Source organism: Pseudoliparis swirei, chromosome 15, assembly GCF_029220125.1.
Source record: "Pseudoliparis swirei isolate HS2019 ecotype Mariana Trench chromosome 15, NWPU_hadal_v1, whole genome shotgun sequence".
Classification (NCBI taxonomy): domain Eukaryota; kingdom Metazoa; phylum Chordata; class Actinopteri; order Perciformes; family Liparidae; genus Pseudoliparis; species Pseudoliparis swirei.
In genome coordinates this window covers 104,106-122,500 of record NC_079402.1, presented here as the reverse complement: position 1 = coordinate 122,500, position 18,395 = coordinate 104,106, and the positions used below count along the sequence as shown (strand labels likewise).

The following is an 18,395-nucleotide window of genomic DNA, read 5'->3' as shown; positions in this document are numbered from 1 at the left end:
GGTCTGTCCTCACTAGAGGGGACGAGGTCTGTACTCACGGTAGGGGACGAGGTCTGTACTCACGGTAGGGGACGAGGTCTGTCCTCACTAGAGGGGACGAGCTCTGTACTCACGGTAGGGGACGAGGTCTGTACTCACGGTAGGGGACGAGGTCTGTCCTCACTAGAGGGGACGAGCTCTGTACTCACGGTAGGGGACGAGGTCTGTACTCACGGTAGGGGACGTGCTCTGTACTCACGGTAGGGGACGAGGTCTGTACTCACGAGAGGGGACGAGGTCTGTCCTCACTAGAGGGGACGAGGTCTGTCCTCACTAGAGGGGACGAGGTCTGTACTCACGGTAGGGGACGAGGTCTGTACTCACGGTAGGGGACGAGGTCTGTACTCACGGTAGGGGACGAGGTCTGTCCTCACTAGAGGGGACGAGCTCTGTACTCACGGTAGGGGACGAGGTCTGTACTCACGGTAGGGGACGAGGTCTGTCCTCACTAGAGGGGACGAGCTCTGTACTCACGGTAGGGGACGAGGTCTGTACTCACGGTAGGGGACGAGCTCTGTACTCACGGTAGGGGACGAGGTCTGTCCTCACTAGAGGGGACGAGCTCTGTACTCACGGTAGGGGACGAGGTCTGTACTCACGGTAGGGGACGAGCCTGTACTCACCAGGGGCGAGGTCTGTCCTCACGGTAGGGACGAGCTCTGTACTCACGGTAGGGGCGAGGTCTGTCCTCACTAGGGACGAGCTCTGTACTCACGGTAGGGACGAGGTCTGTACTCACGGTAGGGACCAGGCTCTGTACTCACGATAGGGGACGAGGTCTGTACTCACGGTAGGGGACGAGCTCTGTACTCACGGTAGGGGACGAGGTCTGTCCTCACTAGAGGGGACGAGCTCTGTACTCACGGTAGGGGACGAGGTCTGTACTCACGGTAGGGGACGAGCTCTGTACTCACGGTAGGGGACGAGGTCTGTCCTCACGGTAGGGGACGAGCTCTGTACTCACGGTAGGGGACGAGGTCTGTCCTCACTAGAGGGGACGAGCTCTGTACTCACGGTAGGGGACGAGGTCTGTACTCACGGTAGGGGACGAGCTCTGTACTCACGGTAGGGGACGAGGTCTTGGTGGGCCGGCAGGCGGCTGCCAGCCCCTCCCTCATCATGCAGGTCAGGCTGTAGAACTCGTGCTGCTGCTGGATCTCAAACAGGCCCAGGAGCTGCTGCCTCCAGCCCCCCCACAGCCTCCTCCTCCGGGCCTGGCCACCGGCTGACGTCTCCATCGGGGACCACAGAGCTCCGGAGCGGCTCTGAACAGAGCAGAGTCAGAGGCCGGCGAGGGGACCACACAAAGAGCTGCCAGTGGTCGACAGGGTAACCATGGAGACCACCACAAAGGACCAGGGCCTCCATGGGCTGTGGCAACGGGATCAACCACGCCTCTTAAATCAGACCATGTGGCAACAAAGGATCAACAATGGATGAATCTGTGCCTGTAGACGACAAGGACACTTCCTGTAGACGACAAGGACACTTCCTGTAGACGACAAGGACACTTCCTGTGGACGACAAGGACACTTCCTGTAGACGACAAGGACACTTCCTGTGGACGACAAGGACACTTCCTGTAGACGACAAGGACACTTCCTGTGGACGACAAGGACACTTCCTGTAGACGACAAGGACACTTCCTGTGGACGACAAGGACACTTCCTGTAGACGACAAGGACACTTCCTGTAGACGACAAGGACACTTCCTGTGGACGACAAGGACACTTCCTGTGGACGACAAGGACACTTTCTGTAGACGACAAGGACACTTCCTGTAGACGACAAGGACACTTCCTGTGGACGACAAGGACACTTCCTGTAGATGACAAGGACACTTCCTGTAGACGACAAGGACACTTCCTGTAGACAAGGGGACTTCCTGTAGATAACAAGGACACTTCCTGTAGACAACAAGGACACTTCCTGTAGATGACAAGGACACTTCCTGTAGATGACAAGGACACTTCCTGTTGACAACAAGGAGACTTCCTGTAGACGACAAGGACACTTCCTGTAGACAACAAGGACACTTCCTATCGACGACAAGGGGAGTTCCTGTAGACGACTAACCCTAACCATAGAGTTAACCTGGAGTTAACCCTAACCATAGAGTTAACCCTGGAGTTAACCCTAACCATAGAGTTAACCTGGAGTTAACCCTAACCATAGAGTTAACCCTGGAGTTAACCCTAACCATAGAGTTAACCCTGGAGTTAACCCGAACCATAGAGTTAACCCTGGAGTTAACCCTAACCATAGAGTTAATCCTGGAGTTAACCCTAACCATAGAGTTAACCTGAAGTTAACCCGAACCATAGAGTTAACCCTGGAGTTAACCCTAACCATAGAGTTAACCCTGGAGTTAACCCTAACCATAGAGTTAACCCTGCTGGAGTTAACCCGAACCATAGAGTTAACCCTGGAGTTAACCCGAACCATAGCGTTAACCCTGGAGTTAACCCTAACCATAGAGTTAACCCTGCTGGAGTTAACCCGAACCATAGAGTTAACCCTGGAGTTAACCCTAACCATAGAGTTAACCCTAGAGTTAACCCTAACCCAATCCCTGTGAAAGTCAACTAGCTTTAAATGCTTTACTTACTCCGTGTGGCTCGTGGAGCAGAGCAGCTGATGCGTGTGCGCGCGTGCGTGTCACGTGTCACCCGGCGGCCACGCCCACACACTGTCCCGACCAGCCGCATGATCACAGGGAGCCTCAGTCACGTGACCCGCTGTCCACATGAAACACCTCGGACAGTGTGGCTGTCTACTACCGCGCACTTAACGAAGTGCACTGCAATGCAGTGCACTGCGTCGCTGATGAAGTGCTGTCTCAAATGGAACACTTACGTTAACCACTTGGCGGAAGTGACGGACGCAAATCTGTTCACGGCACCCGCGAAATTAAGCCGGGAGTGACATATGCAAATCTGCTTGCAATACCCGCGAAACTGACAAAATGAAGCACTTCTTGCCCTCTTGTTGTCCCTTGTTTACCTTTCTCCACCCCATGTGGAAACTGCGATACCTCCACCATCGCGGCAGGAGCCTCCGCCTTCTGGCTGAAGTCGAGATGGTATATGTACATTTAATTGTGATTTTGCCTTACCTTCACAGCATAGCTTCATGTAATAGTTGCAATTAAATTCTCCTCGCTAGGTATGCTAAATTCTCAATTATCTTGTCAGAAGTAGCCTTCTTCTTTGCAATCCACATACACACCATATGGAAATAAAACATGACAAATCTGTACATGTTTGTCCCTAGATTCCAATTAGTTTTAAGAATTATCCACTGAAATGATAGGCATCATCTGGGTGAATTCACACAGTAATAGGCCAACTTTGACTGACTGTACTTTTATACACATCTCTGTTGTAGTGAAGTTTACCCTGATACAGGAATCAATGAGCAATTGAACACACAGGCATATCAATTCTAATATAAATCAGAAAACGCAATAAAAGACTACAAAACCTCAATGACAACATTTTATTGATAAAATGACTTACATATTAATATAATCTTCCTTCCCTCCCCACACTCTACAGCAGCCACCCAGTCCCAGGCGGCGCTGCCGTATCCATGTTGCAATGCCACTGCTGGCGTTGTGTTGTGATGGCCACAGTGACATGAGGGTGGACTTCAGGCTCACCGAGTCATTCAACGCCCTCATGGCTGTGCTGGGCACTGACTGACCACGGTTGGGGCCCGAGATCTCCCGTCTAGTTTTTATTTTTGGCTTGCCAGGGCCACCTCCTATCGGGTGGTGGCCAGGGCCTCGACAGGCCCGGGCTCAGTGCATGATGCCAGGGTCCTGAATAACAGCCCATCTTCTATGAGCAGTCATCCCCTCCACCAGGATACGGTATCCTTGGGGATGGTGGCTCCCCCTGCCTGTCCCAACCCATCTGCCTCATGACCTCCTTCAGGCAGCCTGTCCACCTCCAAGCTACAACTGCTGCCTGTCAAAGGCGAGGTGTGTTGTGGAGAGGTCCTTCTGGATACTGAAGACGCGATGGCGGTCCATCTTCTTAAAGGCCCTGGAGGTGGATGTGAGGTGCCAGAGGTCATTGGAGCCAGATGTCGGGAGGGCAGCAGAGGACCAGCAGCACCTCCAGGAAACGTCTCTGGGGCAGGAAACAGAAAGAGGATAGCCATTCAGTGCTCTGTCCCAGACCACGATTACATTTAAATTAATACATACACGACATTAAAAAAACAACACAACGATGATTGAAAGCTACAATTATTTCAAGAAGGACAAGCTTAGATAGCGATCGTAACGGTATTAATTATCGGGCGGCTCGCGGTGTCATGTTAACCCGTTATTAAACTGAGCATATCCATTGTTAATCCATTATTTAAATGGCTATTTCGATTGTTTAACAGAACAGCCGTTGTTTAACACTGTCCGATGACTGACAGCTATCTGTCGTCGGACTTGCCGCTGGAGAAGCGCCTGGAGCCGACCTGCCCCGCTCGTCAAGCGAAAAGTGTCCGATAAAAGTGCACCTTCGTCGGACTGGCGAGAGGACCGGGTGGTGGATTACCCAGCTTGCTTATCATAACTGCCATGCAGATCCAATGGTATGCTCACTAATGTGAGAATGGCATGTTAGTAGTACATTGTAATACCAGTACAATGTGTAACTACCGCTGATACTTACATTTACGGTCTGTAGCTTCGTGGTCTACCGCTTGTGCTGTCCGCCATTGTTTTAGAAATAAAATGAAAAGCTGGCGAAAGGGCTCCTCCTCTTCCGCTACGTCGCCAAGATGGCGGCCGCTTAGGGCGAGTAGTGTCCATCGTTTTACACGACATTGTTTGCCCGTTTGCAGTTCACCATCCGGGTACTTTCAGTGCACTGCATTCTGCTGGTTTTTTCAGTGGCGCACTTCGAACACTGAAAGTCAGTGCTCGAAGTGCTCAAGTGCGCGGTAGTAGACACAGCCTCTGACTCAGATGAAGATTAATGACGTAATGAACTCTGGACCCGCTCCTCCTGGAAGGAGCAGCGCGCCCCCTGGTGGCCGCTAGCAACACTGCGCCCACACATGGCTATGGCAGAAGGTAGGAGGCAGGAGGCAGGGTGCAGTAGGCAAAAGGTAGGCGGCAGAAGGTAGAAGGCAGGAGGTAGGAGTAAGGAGGCAGGAGTAAGGACGTAGGAGTAAGGAGGCAGGAGTAAGGAGGTAGGAGGTAGGTGCATCCGCTGCACAAATGAAGAATAACAAACACTTTCCCAGCATCAACATTTTATTCGTGATAAAGTCAGATAGCTGACGTTAGCCAACGAGCTGCTAGCATCTCCACATGTTTACATACTCAGAGTTCAGGACATGATGACATTCCGGTCCCAGAGGACCAGATGTGTGTTAGAGCAGAGTGATGCATTGTGGGTCGTGTGTCCTTGGCTGCAGCAGCTCACGTTGACACGTCTTTGAGGTTGAGCTGTTCAGGGCGATGAGTCTGGGCTGCTCTAAGGGAGGCGCCACACTCAGAGCTGTTCCTATTGGACACAGAAGCTTTGAACCAACATATCAGGAACTAGAACTATGGAACCGCCGTGCAGGAGCGTCATAGAGACGTGGCGCCCATCAGAGACGTGGCCCATCAGAGACGTGGCCCATCAGAGACGTGGCGCCCATCAGAGACGTGGCGCCCATCAGAGACGTGGCACATCAGAGACGTGGCCCATCAGAGACGTGGCCCATCAGAGACGTGGCCCATCAGAGACGTGGCCCATCAGAGACGTGGTCCATCAGAGACGTGGCCCATCAGAGACGTGGCGCCCATCAGAGACGTGGTCCATCAGAGACGTGGCCCATCAGAGACGTGGCCCATCAGAGACGTGGCGCCCATCAGAGACGTGGTCCATCAGAGACGTGGCCCATCAGAGACGTGGCCCATCAGAGACGTGGCGCCCATCAGAGACGTGGCGCCCATCAGAGACGTGGTCCATCAGAGACGTGGCCCATCAGAGACGTGGCGCCCCAGACGGCGGCATCAGGACTCACTGCACTTTCTTTGGCTTGTGGTTCTTCCACATGACGACAGCAGTGAAGGCCCCTGTGGAGAAGAGAGGCGTCAACGTGGACACACACACACACTCACAGACACACACACACACACACACTCACACACACACACACACTCACACTCACACACACACACACACACACACACTCACACACACACACACACTCTCACACACACACACACACACTCACACACTCACACACACTCACACACTCACACACACTCACACACACACACTCACACACACACACACACACACTCCCTCCCTCCCTCCCCCCCCCTCACCGATACAGAGGAGCAGCATCGCGGCCGCGGCGCCAGGCAGGATGACGGAGAACTCTCTTGGGAGGAAGTAGAGCTGCAGCGTGTGACCTGGCGCCATGAAGGGCTGCAGGGGGCAGACAGGGCAGGTGAGAGGGGGAGGGAGGGGAGGAGAAGGTGATGAAGGAGGTGAAGGAGGTGGTGATGAAGGTGATGAAGGAGGTGAAGGAGGTGGTGATGAAGGTGATGAAGGGGACCCACCAGCACCAGCACCCAGACGGAGTAGTAGGTGAAGAGCAGCAGGCTGAGGCCCACCAGGCCCATCCCGACCGCCTGGTCCACTCCCGTCGCCTGAGGACACAAAGCAATGGAGCCCAGAGCAGGAGCGTGAGCTGACGCCGCAGGGCGACTTCCACGCTGTTACAACGTAATACTCGTCTTTCAACATTCATAAAAACATCTTTCATTCAACTCTACAACCCCGATGACATCATCAGGGCTTGTTCGTAGGGCTAAAGCCAACCATTATTTTCATTATCGATTAATCTTCCCATTATTTTCCAGCTCCATCGTTGTACAAAGTGTTGTGATGAATGAGAACAGCAGGAAGTCTGAGAGGCTGAAACACGCTCTGCCTCCACGAAGTTACTTCAGAAGAATCAATTATCTCAAAAATAGTTGCAGATTCTTTTTTGGTCCAGCGACTACTCAATTAGTTGACTCAATGTCCTGTGATGTATGACGTCACACCGGAAACGGTTCCTCCTCTCCACCTTGAGGAACAACGCAGCGTCTTCACCACCATGACGTCATACCCTGGTGCCACACTGGTGAATGTGGTGAATGTGGTAAATATGTAATAAATGGACTCAGGCCGTTAGTTTAACCCGCTGGAGGAACGCAGGTAAACCCGCGGGCCGCCATTGATTGGCTGGAACGTCCTCCAGTCACGCTCACGTGAGGAACAATGGCGGCTACGCCAGCTGACGGTGACGTCACCAAACAAAGGGAAGCGTTAACGTCTGTCACAGCTGAAGCTAAGCTACCGCTAGCTACCGCTAGCTGCCGCTCGCAGCGCCGGGCCCGAGCGTCTCTCGGAGCCGGGCCGGTTCTCACCATGTCTGCTCCCGCGCGTCCGGTTCTTCTTCCTGCGGAACAATCCGGTGGACGGGACTCGTCTGAGAGCCTCTGCTGCCCCTAGCGGTTGAGCTGCAAAACACACGTTATGAAGACAATGCCCCTGACTGAGTAAACAAGAGATTTCAGTTTTTCAAACGTCTTTATAAATGTACAAACATTTCTAAAAACATAGTTTAACGTTCTCACAAAGGGCCATTCAGAGTAGAATGATGGGAAACGATGCAAATAGTATTAAATGACCTCGACAACAGAATAGAGTGCGCAGTGTACGGCTGGATCACAGCCCTCCGCTGGGCCTGGGGCCGCACGAGAAGACACGTCATCAACAGCTGACCCGCTGTGTTCAAGAACAGCTTCACTGACTTCAGGTACAGGTACTGTGACTTCTACCTCCTCAGGTACAGGTACTGTGACTTCTACCTACTCAGGTACAGGTACTGTGACTTCTACCTACTCAGGTACAGGTACTGTGACTTCTACCTCCTCAGGTACAGGTACTGTGACTTCTACCTCCTCAGGTACAGGTACTGTGACTTCTCACTACTCAGGTACAGGTACTGTGACTTCTACCTCCTCAGGTACAGGTACTGTGACTTCTACCTACTCAGGTACAGGTACTGTGACTTCTACCTACTCAGGTACAGGTACTGTGACTTCTACCTACTCAGGTACAGGTACTGTGACTTCTCACTACTCAGGTACAGGTACTGTGACTTCTCACTCCTCAGGTACAGGTACTGTGACTTCTACCTCCTCAGGTACAGGTACTGTGACTTCTACCTCCTCAGGTACAGGTACTGTGACTTCTACCTACTCAGGTACAGGTACTGTGACTTACTCAGGTACAGGTACTGTGACTTCTACCTCCTCAGGTACAGGTACTGTGACTTCTACCTCCTCAGGTACAGGTACTGTGACTTCTACCTACTCAGGTACAGGTACTGTGACTTCTACCTCCTCAGGTACAGGTACTGTGACTTCTACTTACTCAGGTACAGGTACTGTGACTTCTACCTCCTCAGGTACAGGTACTGTGACTTCTACCTCCTCAGGTACAGGTACTGTGACTTCTACCTACTCAGGGACAGGCACTGTGACTTCTACCCACTCAGGTACAGGTACTGTGACTTCTACCTACTCAGGTACAGGTGCTGTGACTTCCTACCTACTCAGGTACAGGTGCTGTGACTTCTACTTACTCAGGTACAGGTACTGTGACTTCTACCTACTCAGGTACAGGTACAGTGACTTCTACCTCCTCAGGTACAGGTACTGTGACTTCTACCTACTCAGGTACAGGTACTGTGACTTCTACCTACTCAGGTACAGGTACTGTGACTTCTACCTACTCAGGTACAGGTACTGTGACTTCTACCTACTCAGGTACAGGTACTGTGACTTCTACCTACTCAGGTACAGGTACTGTGACTTCTACCTACTCAGGTACAGGTACTGTGACTTCTACTTACTCAGGTACAGGTACTGTGACTTCTACCACCTCAGGTACAGGTACTGTGACTTCTACTTACTCAGGTACAGGTACTGTGACTTCTACCACCTCAGGTACAGGTGCTGTGACTTCTACCTACTGAGGTACAGGTACTGTGACTTCGACCTACTCAGGTACAGGTGCTGTGACTTCTACCTGCTCAGGTACAGGTGCTGTGACTTCTACCTACTCAGGTACAGGTAGTGTGACTTCTACCTACTCAGGTACAGGTACTGTGACTTCGACCTACTCAGGTACAGGTACTGTGACTTCTACCTACTCAGGTACAGGTACTGTGACTTCTACCTACTCAGGTACAGGTACTGTGACTACCTCCTCAGGTACAGGTACTGTGACTTCTACCTACTCAGGTACAGGTACTGTGACTTCTACCTCCTCAGGTACAGGTACTGTGACTTCTACCTACTCAGGTACAGGTACTGTGACTTCTACCTACTCAGGTACAGGTACTGTGACTTCTACCTACTCAGGTACAGGTACTGTGACTTCTACCTCCTCAGGTACAGGTACTGTGACTTCTACCTACTCAGGTACAGGTACTGTGACTTCTACCTCCTCAGGTACAGGTACTGTGACTTCTACCTACTCAGGTACAGGTACTGTGACTTCTACCTACTCAGGTACAGGTACTGTGACTTCTACCTACTCAGGTACAGGTACTGTGACTTCTACCTACTCAGGTACAGGTACTGTGACTTCTCACTACTCAGGTACAGGTACTGTGACTTCTACCTACTCAGGTACAGGTACTGTGACTTCTACCTCCTCAGGTACAGGTACTGTGACTTCTACCTCCTCAGGTACAGGTACTGTGACTTCTACCTCCTCAGGTACAGGTACTGTGACTTCTACCTACTCAGGTACAGGTACTGTGACTTCTACCTCCTCAGGTACAGGTACTGTGACTTCTACCTACTCAGGTACAGGTACTGTGACTTCTACCTACTCAGGTACAGGTACTGTGACTACCTCCTCAGGTACAGGTACTGTGACTTCTACCTACTCAGGTACAGGTACAGTGACTTCTACCTACTCAGGTACAGGTACTGTGACTTCTACCTACTCAGGTACAGGTACTGTGACTTCTACCTACTCAGGTACAGGTACTGTGACTTCTACCTCCTCAGGTACAGGTACTGTGACTTCTACCTCCTCAGGTACAGGTACTGTGACTTCTACCTCCTCAGGTACAGGTACTGTGACTTCTACCTCCTCAGGTACAGGTACTGTGACTTCTACCTCCTCAGGTACAGGTACTGTGACTTCTACCTCCTCAGGTACAGGTACTGTGACTTCTACCTACTCAGGTACAGGTACTGTGACTTCTCACTCCTCAGGTACAGGTACTGTGACTTCTCACTCCTCAGGTACAGGTACTGTGACTTCTACCTCCTCAGGTACAGGTACTGTGACTTCTCACTCCTCAGGTACAGGTACTGTGACTTCTACCTACTCAGGTACAGGTACTGTGACTTCTCACTCCTCAGGTACAGGTACTGTGACTTCTACCTACTCAGGTACAGGTACTGTGACTTCTACCTCCTCAGGTACAGGTACTGTGACTTCTACCTACTCAGGTACAGGTACTGTGACTTCTACCTCCTCAGGTACAGGTACTGTGACTTCTACCTACTCAGGTACAGGTACTGTGACTTCTACCTACTCAGGTACAGGTACTGTGACTTCTCACTCCTCAGGTACAGGTACTGTGACTTCTACCTACTCAGGTACAGGTACTGTGACTTCTACCTCCTCAGGTACAGGTACTGTGACTTCTACCTCCTCAGGTACAGGTACTGTGACTTCTACCTCCTCAGGTACAGGTACTGTGACTTCTCACTACTCAGGTACAGGTACTGTGACTTCTACCTCCTCAGGTACAGGTACTGTGACTTCTACCTCCTCAGGTACAGGTACTGTGACTTCTACCTCCTCAGGTACAGGTACTGTGACTTCTCACTCCTCAGGTACAGGTACTGTGACTTCTACCTACTCAGGTACAGGTACTGTGACTTCTACCTCCTCAGGTACAGGTACTGTGACTTCTACCTACTCAGGTACAGGTACTGTGACTTCTACCTACTCAGGTACAGGTACTGTGACTTCTACCTCCTCAGGTACAGGTACTGTGACTTCTACCTGTACAGGTACAGTGACTTCTCACTACTCAGGTACAGGTACTGTGACTTCTCACTACTCAGGTACAGGTACTGTGACTTCTACCTCCTCAGGTACAGGTACTGTGACTTCTACCTACTCAGGTACAGGTACTGTGACTTCTACCTACTCAGGTACAGGTACTGTGACTTCTACCTCCTCAGGTACAGGTACTGTGACTTCTACCTCCTCAGGTACAGGTACTGTGACTTCTACCTCCTCAGGTACAGGTACTGTGACTTCTACCTCCTCAGGTACAGGTACTGTGACTTCTACCTCCTCAGGTACAGTACCTCTCAGGTGCTGCAATACTGTGACTCATAGCATCTCATTGGGGACTTCACTTGGACTCCAGGACTGCTCGTGGGTCCTTGATACACCACGGGTTAACACGTCAGCATGTCATTGTGTCAACACGTCAACATGTCATTGTGTCAACACGTCAACACGTCAGTGTCAACACGTCAGCGTGTAAACATGTCAACACGTCATTGTGTCAACACGTCAACACATAAACATGTCAACACGTCAGTGTGTAAACATGTCAACACGTCAGTGTGTAAACATGTCAACACGTCATTGTGTCAACACGTCAGCGCGTAAACATTACACGTAAACACGTCAATGTGTCAACACGTCAGCATGTCATTGTGTCAACACGTCAACATGTCATTGTGTCAACATGTCATTGTGTCAACACGTCAACACATCATTGTGTCAACACGTCAGCATGTAAACATGTCAACACGTCATTGTGTCAACACGTCAGCGTGTAAACATGTCAACACGTCATTGTGTCAACACGTCAACACATAAACATGTCAACACGTCATTGTGTCAACACGTCAGCGCGTAAACATGTCTACACGTAAACACGTCAATGTGTCAACACGTCAATGTGTCAACATGTCAATGTGTCAACATGTCATCATGTCAATGTGTCAACATGTCAGTGTCAACATGTCAGCGTGTCAACATGTCAATGTGTCAACATGTCTACACATCAATGTGTCAACATGTCAATGTGTCAACACGTCAATGTGTCAACATGTCTACACGTCAATGTGTCAACATGTCAGCGTGTCAACATGTCAATGTGTCAACATGTCAGCGTGTCAACATGTCAATATGTCAATGTGTCAACATGTCTACACGTCAATGTGTCAACATGTCAATGTGTCTACACGTCAATGTGTCAACATGTCTACACGTCAATGTGTCAACATGTCAACATGTCTACACGTCAATGTGTCAACATGTCTACACGTCAATGTGTCAACACGTCAGCGTGTCAACATGTCAATGTGTCAACATGTCAATGTGTCAACATGTCAATATGTCTACACGTCAATGTGTCAACATGTCTACACGTCAATGTGTCAACACGTCAGCGTGTCAATGTGTCAACATGTCAGCGTGTCAACATGTCAATGTCAACATGTCAATGTGTCAACACGTCAATGTGTCAACACGTCAGCGTGTCAACATGTCTACACGTCAATGTGTCAACATGTCAGCGTGTCAACATGTCTACACGTCAATGTGTCAACACGTCAGTGTGTCAATGTGTCAACATGTCAATGTGTCAACATGTCAATATGTCAATATGTCTACATGTCAACACGTCAATGTGTCAACATGTCAACGTGTCAACATGTCTACACGTCAATGTGTCAACATGTCTACACGTCAATGTGTCAACATGTCTACATGTCAATGTGTCAACGTGTCAATGTGTCAACATGTCAATATGTCTACACGTCAATGTGTCAACATGTCAATGTGTCAACATGTCAATGTGTCAACATGTCAATGTGTCAACGTGTCAATGTGTCAACATGTCAATGTGTCAACATGTCTACACGTCAATGTGTCAACATGTCAATGTGTCAACATGTCTACACGTCAATGTGTCAACACGTCAGCGTGTCAATGTGTCAACATGTCAATGTGTCAACATGTCAATGTGTCTACACGTCAATGTGTCAACATGTCAATGTGTCAACATGTTGTGGCAGCCAGCCACGGACGAGACCACGAGGGGAAGTAAGGGATGGGAAATACCGACTGTTCCCTGTACTTCCCCACTGCGGCCCAGAGAGGGAGCCAACGGAACACCGACAGCCAGACGACAAAAGTGAAAACACCTGGGGGTGATTGGAGGCACGGGCCGGCAACCAATCACCACCCGGTACGTGGCAGATAAAAGACAGGACAGAAGCCCACAAGAGAGAGTTGGGGGAGACGACGATACGCCCGATTGAACTAAACCTCTGGTATTGGGAAATAAAAGACTTTGCATTTGATGGTAAATTGGGTGTGGACAGTTTAATTATTATGTCTCAGTCACGGGGCACCCGCCGGGTGCCACATATGGTGGAGAATGCGGGCATCGCATTCTGACTGAAGATAATGATTAAACCCCCCCAACTACAATGGAATCAAAGGATTTAACGGCGCTGATTGCACAACTCGTGGCTAACAATCAACAGCTCATAGTTAACAATCAACAGCAGCAGACGCGCCACGACCAGACCCTGCTGGTGCAGCAGCAAACCACCGAGCTTCTGCGGACCCAACTCACGGAGCGTTACGAAGCCCAGGAGGAGCAGGCTGGCTATGAGAGGGACCGCCGGGTCCACCCCGCCTTCCTCACCAAGCAGACCCCGCGGATGACATTGAGGTCTTCCTGCTAACCTTTGAGAGGACCGCGGTCAGAGAAGAGTGGCCTATCGACCAATGGGTAGGACTGATTAGCCCATTTTTGTCAGGCATAGCGCAGACCACCTACCAGGGCGTAGCCACTGACCCCTTACCACTTTTGACACCCTAAACGGGAAATTTTGAAACGCCATGGGTTTACACTGATCACCCGAGCCCAGCGTTACCACGAGTGGGTATTCGACCCCACAGTCACCCCTCGAGCACAGATGCATGAGCTAGTGAGGCTTACCAATGCTTGGCTGATCTCAGAGCCAAAAACCCTCACTCCCATCAAACGGATCATCATGGACCGATTCATGAGGTCACTTCCCTACGACGCCAAGAAATTGGTGTGTCAACAGAATCCCCAGAGCGTGGACCAGCTGGTGGATCTGCTGGAAGGGTACCAGGCCACCCTAGACCTGACCAAGGGGTACTGGCAGGTACCCCTGGCGCCAGCGGCCCGGGAGAAGACCGCCTTCATCACCCCCGACGGGTTGTTCCACTACCTAATGCTCCCGTTTGGCCTACATGGAGCCCCGGCCACCTTCCAGAGGCTGATGGACCGCGTCCTCCGGCCCCACCAGAAATATGCAGCAGCCTACATAGATGATATTGTCATCCATGGGGAGGAGTGGGGGACCCATCTCCAGCAGGTCACCGCCGTGCTGAGAGCCCTGAGAGGGGCCGGGCTGACCGCCAACCCCAAGAAGTGTCGCCTCGGCCTTGGACGAGATTACCTGGGGTTTACAATAGGGCGTGGATCGTCAAACCCCAGGCAGGCAAGGTCGAGGCGATACGAAACTGGCCCGGCCCCAAACCAAAAAGCAGGTGCGAACCTTCGTGGGGCTCACCAGCTATTACCGCCGGTTTGTCCCCCATTTCTCCTCCCTCGCAGCCACCCTCACGGACCTCACCAGGAGCCGGCTGGCCGACCGGATCCTGTGGACAGAAGAGACGGAGAAGGCATTCCAAGGGCTCAAAGAGGCGCTCTGCTCAGGACCAGTGTTGGTGACCCCCGATTTCTCCAAACCCTCATCGTCCAGACAGGCGCATCGGAAACAGGGTGGGTGCCGTTCTATCACAGCTGCAAGAAGGAGGAACACCCCATTACGTTATCAGCGAAAACTGCTACCCGAGAACAAAACTACTCGGCGATCGAGAAAGAATGTTTAGCCATTAAATGAGCGTGGACAGAGTTAAAATATAATTTGCTGTGACGGAACTTCTCCCTTGTCACGGGCCTGGCCCCTCTTGTCTGGATGTCAAGGAACAAAGAAACTAATGCCAGGGTCACTTTCGCTGGTTCCTGTCCCTTCAATCCTTTGCCTTCTCCGTCGTCCACAGGTCCGGGGCCGCATGGGGCGGATGCCATGTCCCGGAGAGCGCCTTGGGATGGGCCGCCCGCCTCCCGGTTGGAGCTGAGGAGGGGTGTGTGGCAGCCAGCCACGGACGAGACCACGAGGGGAAGTAAGGGATGGAAATACCGACTGTTCCTGTACTTCCCACTGCGGCCCAGAGAGGAGCCAGCGGAACACCGACAGCCAGACGACAAAGTGAAAACACCTGGGGTGATTGGAGGCACGGGCCGGCAACCAATCACCACCCGGTACGTGGCAGATAAAAGACAGGACAGAAGCCCACAAGAGAGAGTTGGGGGAGACGACGATACGCCCGATTGAACTAAACCTCTGGTATTGGGAAATAAAAGACTTTGCATTTGATGGTAAATTGGGTGTGGACAGTTTAATTATTATGTCTCAGTCACGGGGCACCCGCCGGGTGCCACAATGTCTACACGTCAATGTGTCAACATGTCAACATGTCTACACGTCAATGTGTCAACATGTCTACACGTCAATGTGTCAACATGTCAACACGTCAATGTGTCAACACGTCAGCATGTCAATGTGTCAACATGTCAATATGTCTACACGTCAATGTGTCAACATGTCAGCGTGTCAACATGTCAATGTGTCTACACGTCAGCGTGTCAACGTGTAAACATGTCAATGTGTCAACATGTCTTTAAAAGTCAAGAAAAACCCACTCAAGTGTCCCCCCGGTAAATTTGTAAAATTTCCAGCAATTGTCAACAGAAATTTTAAAAGTGTAAAAAAAAAACATGAAAAAACCATTTGGGCTGTTTTTAAATGTCAAAAATGTCAAAAAATGTCAAGTGTCTAAAATGTCAAACAAAAAAAAAAATTAAACGTAAAGTGTCAAATGTAAAATTGTCAAGAAAAAGTCAGGTGTAAAATTGTAAAAATGTCAATTGTCCCCGTCAATTTTGTCAACACGCAGGTGTCAAAGTCAGGTGTCAAATGTCAATTGTCCCCAATTTCCCAAAATGCAATTGTCAACATGTCCCCCAAAAAATTTTTAAAATTTTCTTTTCAAATTTACAGAATTTCCCCCCTTTCCTTCTTTCCTTCTTTTCCCCTTTTCCCCCCTTCTTCCCCTTTTTTTTTTTTTTTCCCTTTTTGTTCCCCTTTCCTTTCCTTCTTTAACCCCAAAAAAGTCCCTTGGGGAAAAGCAAAAATTTCAATTTAAAAAATTTTCAATTTAAAAACTTCTCCTGTCTGGTGTCCGGCGGGGTTTCGGCCCCTGTCCTCCCCCTTTTCCCCCTTTTCCCGCCCCCTGTTTGGGGCCCCCTGCCCGCCCCCCCGCTGTCCCCGTCCCCTCTTGTCCCTTTTGGTCCTTTGCCTCCCCTGTCCCCGCTTGGTCCCCCGGGCCCCTTTTTTCCCTGGGCCTGTCCCCCCCCTGTCCTGCCCCTGTCCTTCTTTGGCCTTGCCTTCCCGCCCCCCCTGTCTTGGGGGTTTTTTCCCCCGGTTTCCGGCTTGAAAAATTGCCAAAGTTTTGTGGGTAAATCGGGCCGGGGAAAAAGGGGGCCGGGGTTCCCCTTTAAAAGGGGCCCCCCGGGCCAAAGCCGCGGCCCCTGGAAACCCCCGGGCCCTTTAAAAGACGCAAGTTTTCCCCATCCCCGGGGAATTGCCGGGGAATTGAAACCCCTCAGAAAGGAAAAATTTAACCTTTGGCCCCCGGGGTCCATTCAGTTTGAAAGCCCAAGGGAAATTCCCCAAAAAACCCCCCACGGCCGCCGAATTTTCCTGGGGGGGGGGTTTTCCCAACACCCCAAAAACCCCTTTTCCTTAAAAATGAAGTGTTTCCCCAAAACAAAACAGGGAAAGGAACATGAAAAGGAAATGAACGGGGCAAAAATGAAGGAACATGAAAAGGGAACAAAAACGGAAAAAAAAGACGGGAAAATGAAAGAAACAAAGAAATTTGAAAAAAATGAACAAGGAAAAGGGAACAGAAAATGACAGAGGGGAAAGCAGGAAAGGAACAGAAAGGGAAACAGAAAAGAAAAATTGAAGGGAAAGAACATGAAGTTTGAAGCAAAACCCAATTGGAAAGGCTGCAAAACTTTAAATTGAAAAAACATGAAGGCCAGGGAATTTAACAGACGGGGAAAAGGGGAACGAAGGGCAAGGGGAACATGCAGGGAAAAAATTTGAAAAAGGGAACATGCCCGGGCAGGCCCCAAATGGGGGAAAAAAATGAAACAATTGCAAAAAGGCCCCCAAAAAGGGAAAAGGGGAAAAGAAAGGAACATGAACAAAGAAGGAAAACAAAGGAAAAAATTTGAAAAAAGGTCAATGGGAAAAAAGAAATGAAAAGGAAAAAACAGGGAAAAAAGGGGGAACAGGGGCCAAAAAGGGCAACCCAAAAAACCCGGGGAAAAATTTCCCCCAAAAACGGAAAGAAAAAAAACAAAAAAAAAGGAACAGAAAACGAAATGGCAAAGGGTTAACAGAAAATTTAAAGCAAAAACATGAACAAAAGGCAAAAGGGCAAAGCTAAGCAAAAAGACGGAAATGAAAAACAAAAAACCCCAAAAAGGGGGAAGGGAAAAGAAAATGAACAGGAAAAAACCCTGGCAACTGCAAGGAAAAGGGGGCCCAGAAGGAAAAAGGGAAAACCAGCGGGGCCCAAAAATGAAGGCCGGAAAAGCGGAAAGGGGAAAATGAAGGAAAGAAGGAAAAGGGGAAATTTGGACGGAAAAATGGAAAAAAGGAAAGCATTAAGAACACCCTTTTTTTAAAAAAAGGGGAAAATTTGGCTGAGGCCCCCTTTTTTTTTTCCCCCCCCCCCCCTTTTTCCCCCCCTTTTTTTTTCCCCCCGGGTTTTCCTCTTTTTTGGGTTTCCCTCAAGGAATTAAAAAATTTTTTCAAATTTAAAACATTTTTAAAAATTTAACATGCAAACGGGAAAAGATTTTTAAACTTCCTTTTGGGAATTTAAAAGAAACTGCAACAACAAAAATTTTCCCGTCACCCCAGTCATGAAAAATGAAAGTTTGCCATTCTTTTTCCCCCCTTTTCCCGCCCGGGTCCCCGCCCCTGTTCCCCCCCCGCCTTTTCCCCGTCTTGTCCTCCCCTTTGGGGTCCCCCCCCTAATTTTCCCCCCTTTCCCCCCGGTTCCCCCTGTCCCGCCTTTCCCTGTCTGTTCCTGCCCGCCCTTTCCCCTTCCGGT

At 50.2% G+C, this 18,395-nt stretch overlaps 2 protein-coding genes across 3 annotated transcripts in view; both read right to left on the bottom strand.

The window, feature by feature from the left end:
* The window catches only part of LOC130205246 (phosphatidylinositol 4-phosphate 5-kinase-like protein 1), a 7,432-nt gene extending 4,745 nt beyond the window's left edge, over positions 1-2,687 (bottom strand). Inside the window, exons 1-2 of one of the 2 annotated variants that reach the window (XM_056432480.1) lie at positions 2,648-2,687; positions 1,104-1,990 (exon numbers count right to left, since the gene is read on the bottom strand). In XM_056432480.1, the coding sequence (XP_056288455.1) occupies positions 1,104-1,277 (174 nt within the window). In that variant the 5' untranslated portion in view covers positions 1,278-1,990; positions 2,648-2,687. The remainder of the gene's footprint in view (positions 1-1,103; positions 1,991-2,647) is intronic. The other variant, XM_056432481.1, reaches the window with a different exon arrangement.
* A 2,597-nt stretch (positions 2,688-5,284) lies between these two features.
* Positions 5,285-7,865, bottom strand: dpm2 (dolichyl-phosphate mannosyltransferase subunit 2, regulatory). The gene is made up of 5 exons (XM_056432407.1): positions 7,463-7,865; positions 6,608-6,697; positions 6,371-6,473; positions 6,064-6,115; positions 5,285-5,555 (listed from the first exon to the last, which is right to left on the bottom strand). The coding sequence occupies exons 1-5, from the start codon at positions 7,463-7,465 to the stop codon at positions 5,471-5,473; spliced, it is 333 nt and encodes a 110-aa protein (XP_056288382.1). The 5' UTR covers positions 7,466-7,865; the 3' UTR covers positions 5,285-5,470.
* Between the last annotated feature and the right edge of the window lie 10,530 nt (positions 7,866-18,395).

Bases quoted from the DNA above. Each gene is read 5' to 3' on its own strand.
- dpm2 (XM_056432407.1), bottom strand. The intron at 6,474-6,607 runs GTGGGTCCCCTT...TGCCCCCTGCAG, and splicing joins CCGTCTGGGTGCTGGTGCTG to CCCTTCATGGCGCCAGGTCA. The intron at 5,556-6,063 runs GTGAGTCCTGAT...TGTGTCCAATAG, and splicing joins CACAAGCCAAAGAAAGTGCA to GAACAGCTCTGAGTGTGGCG.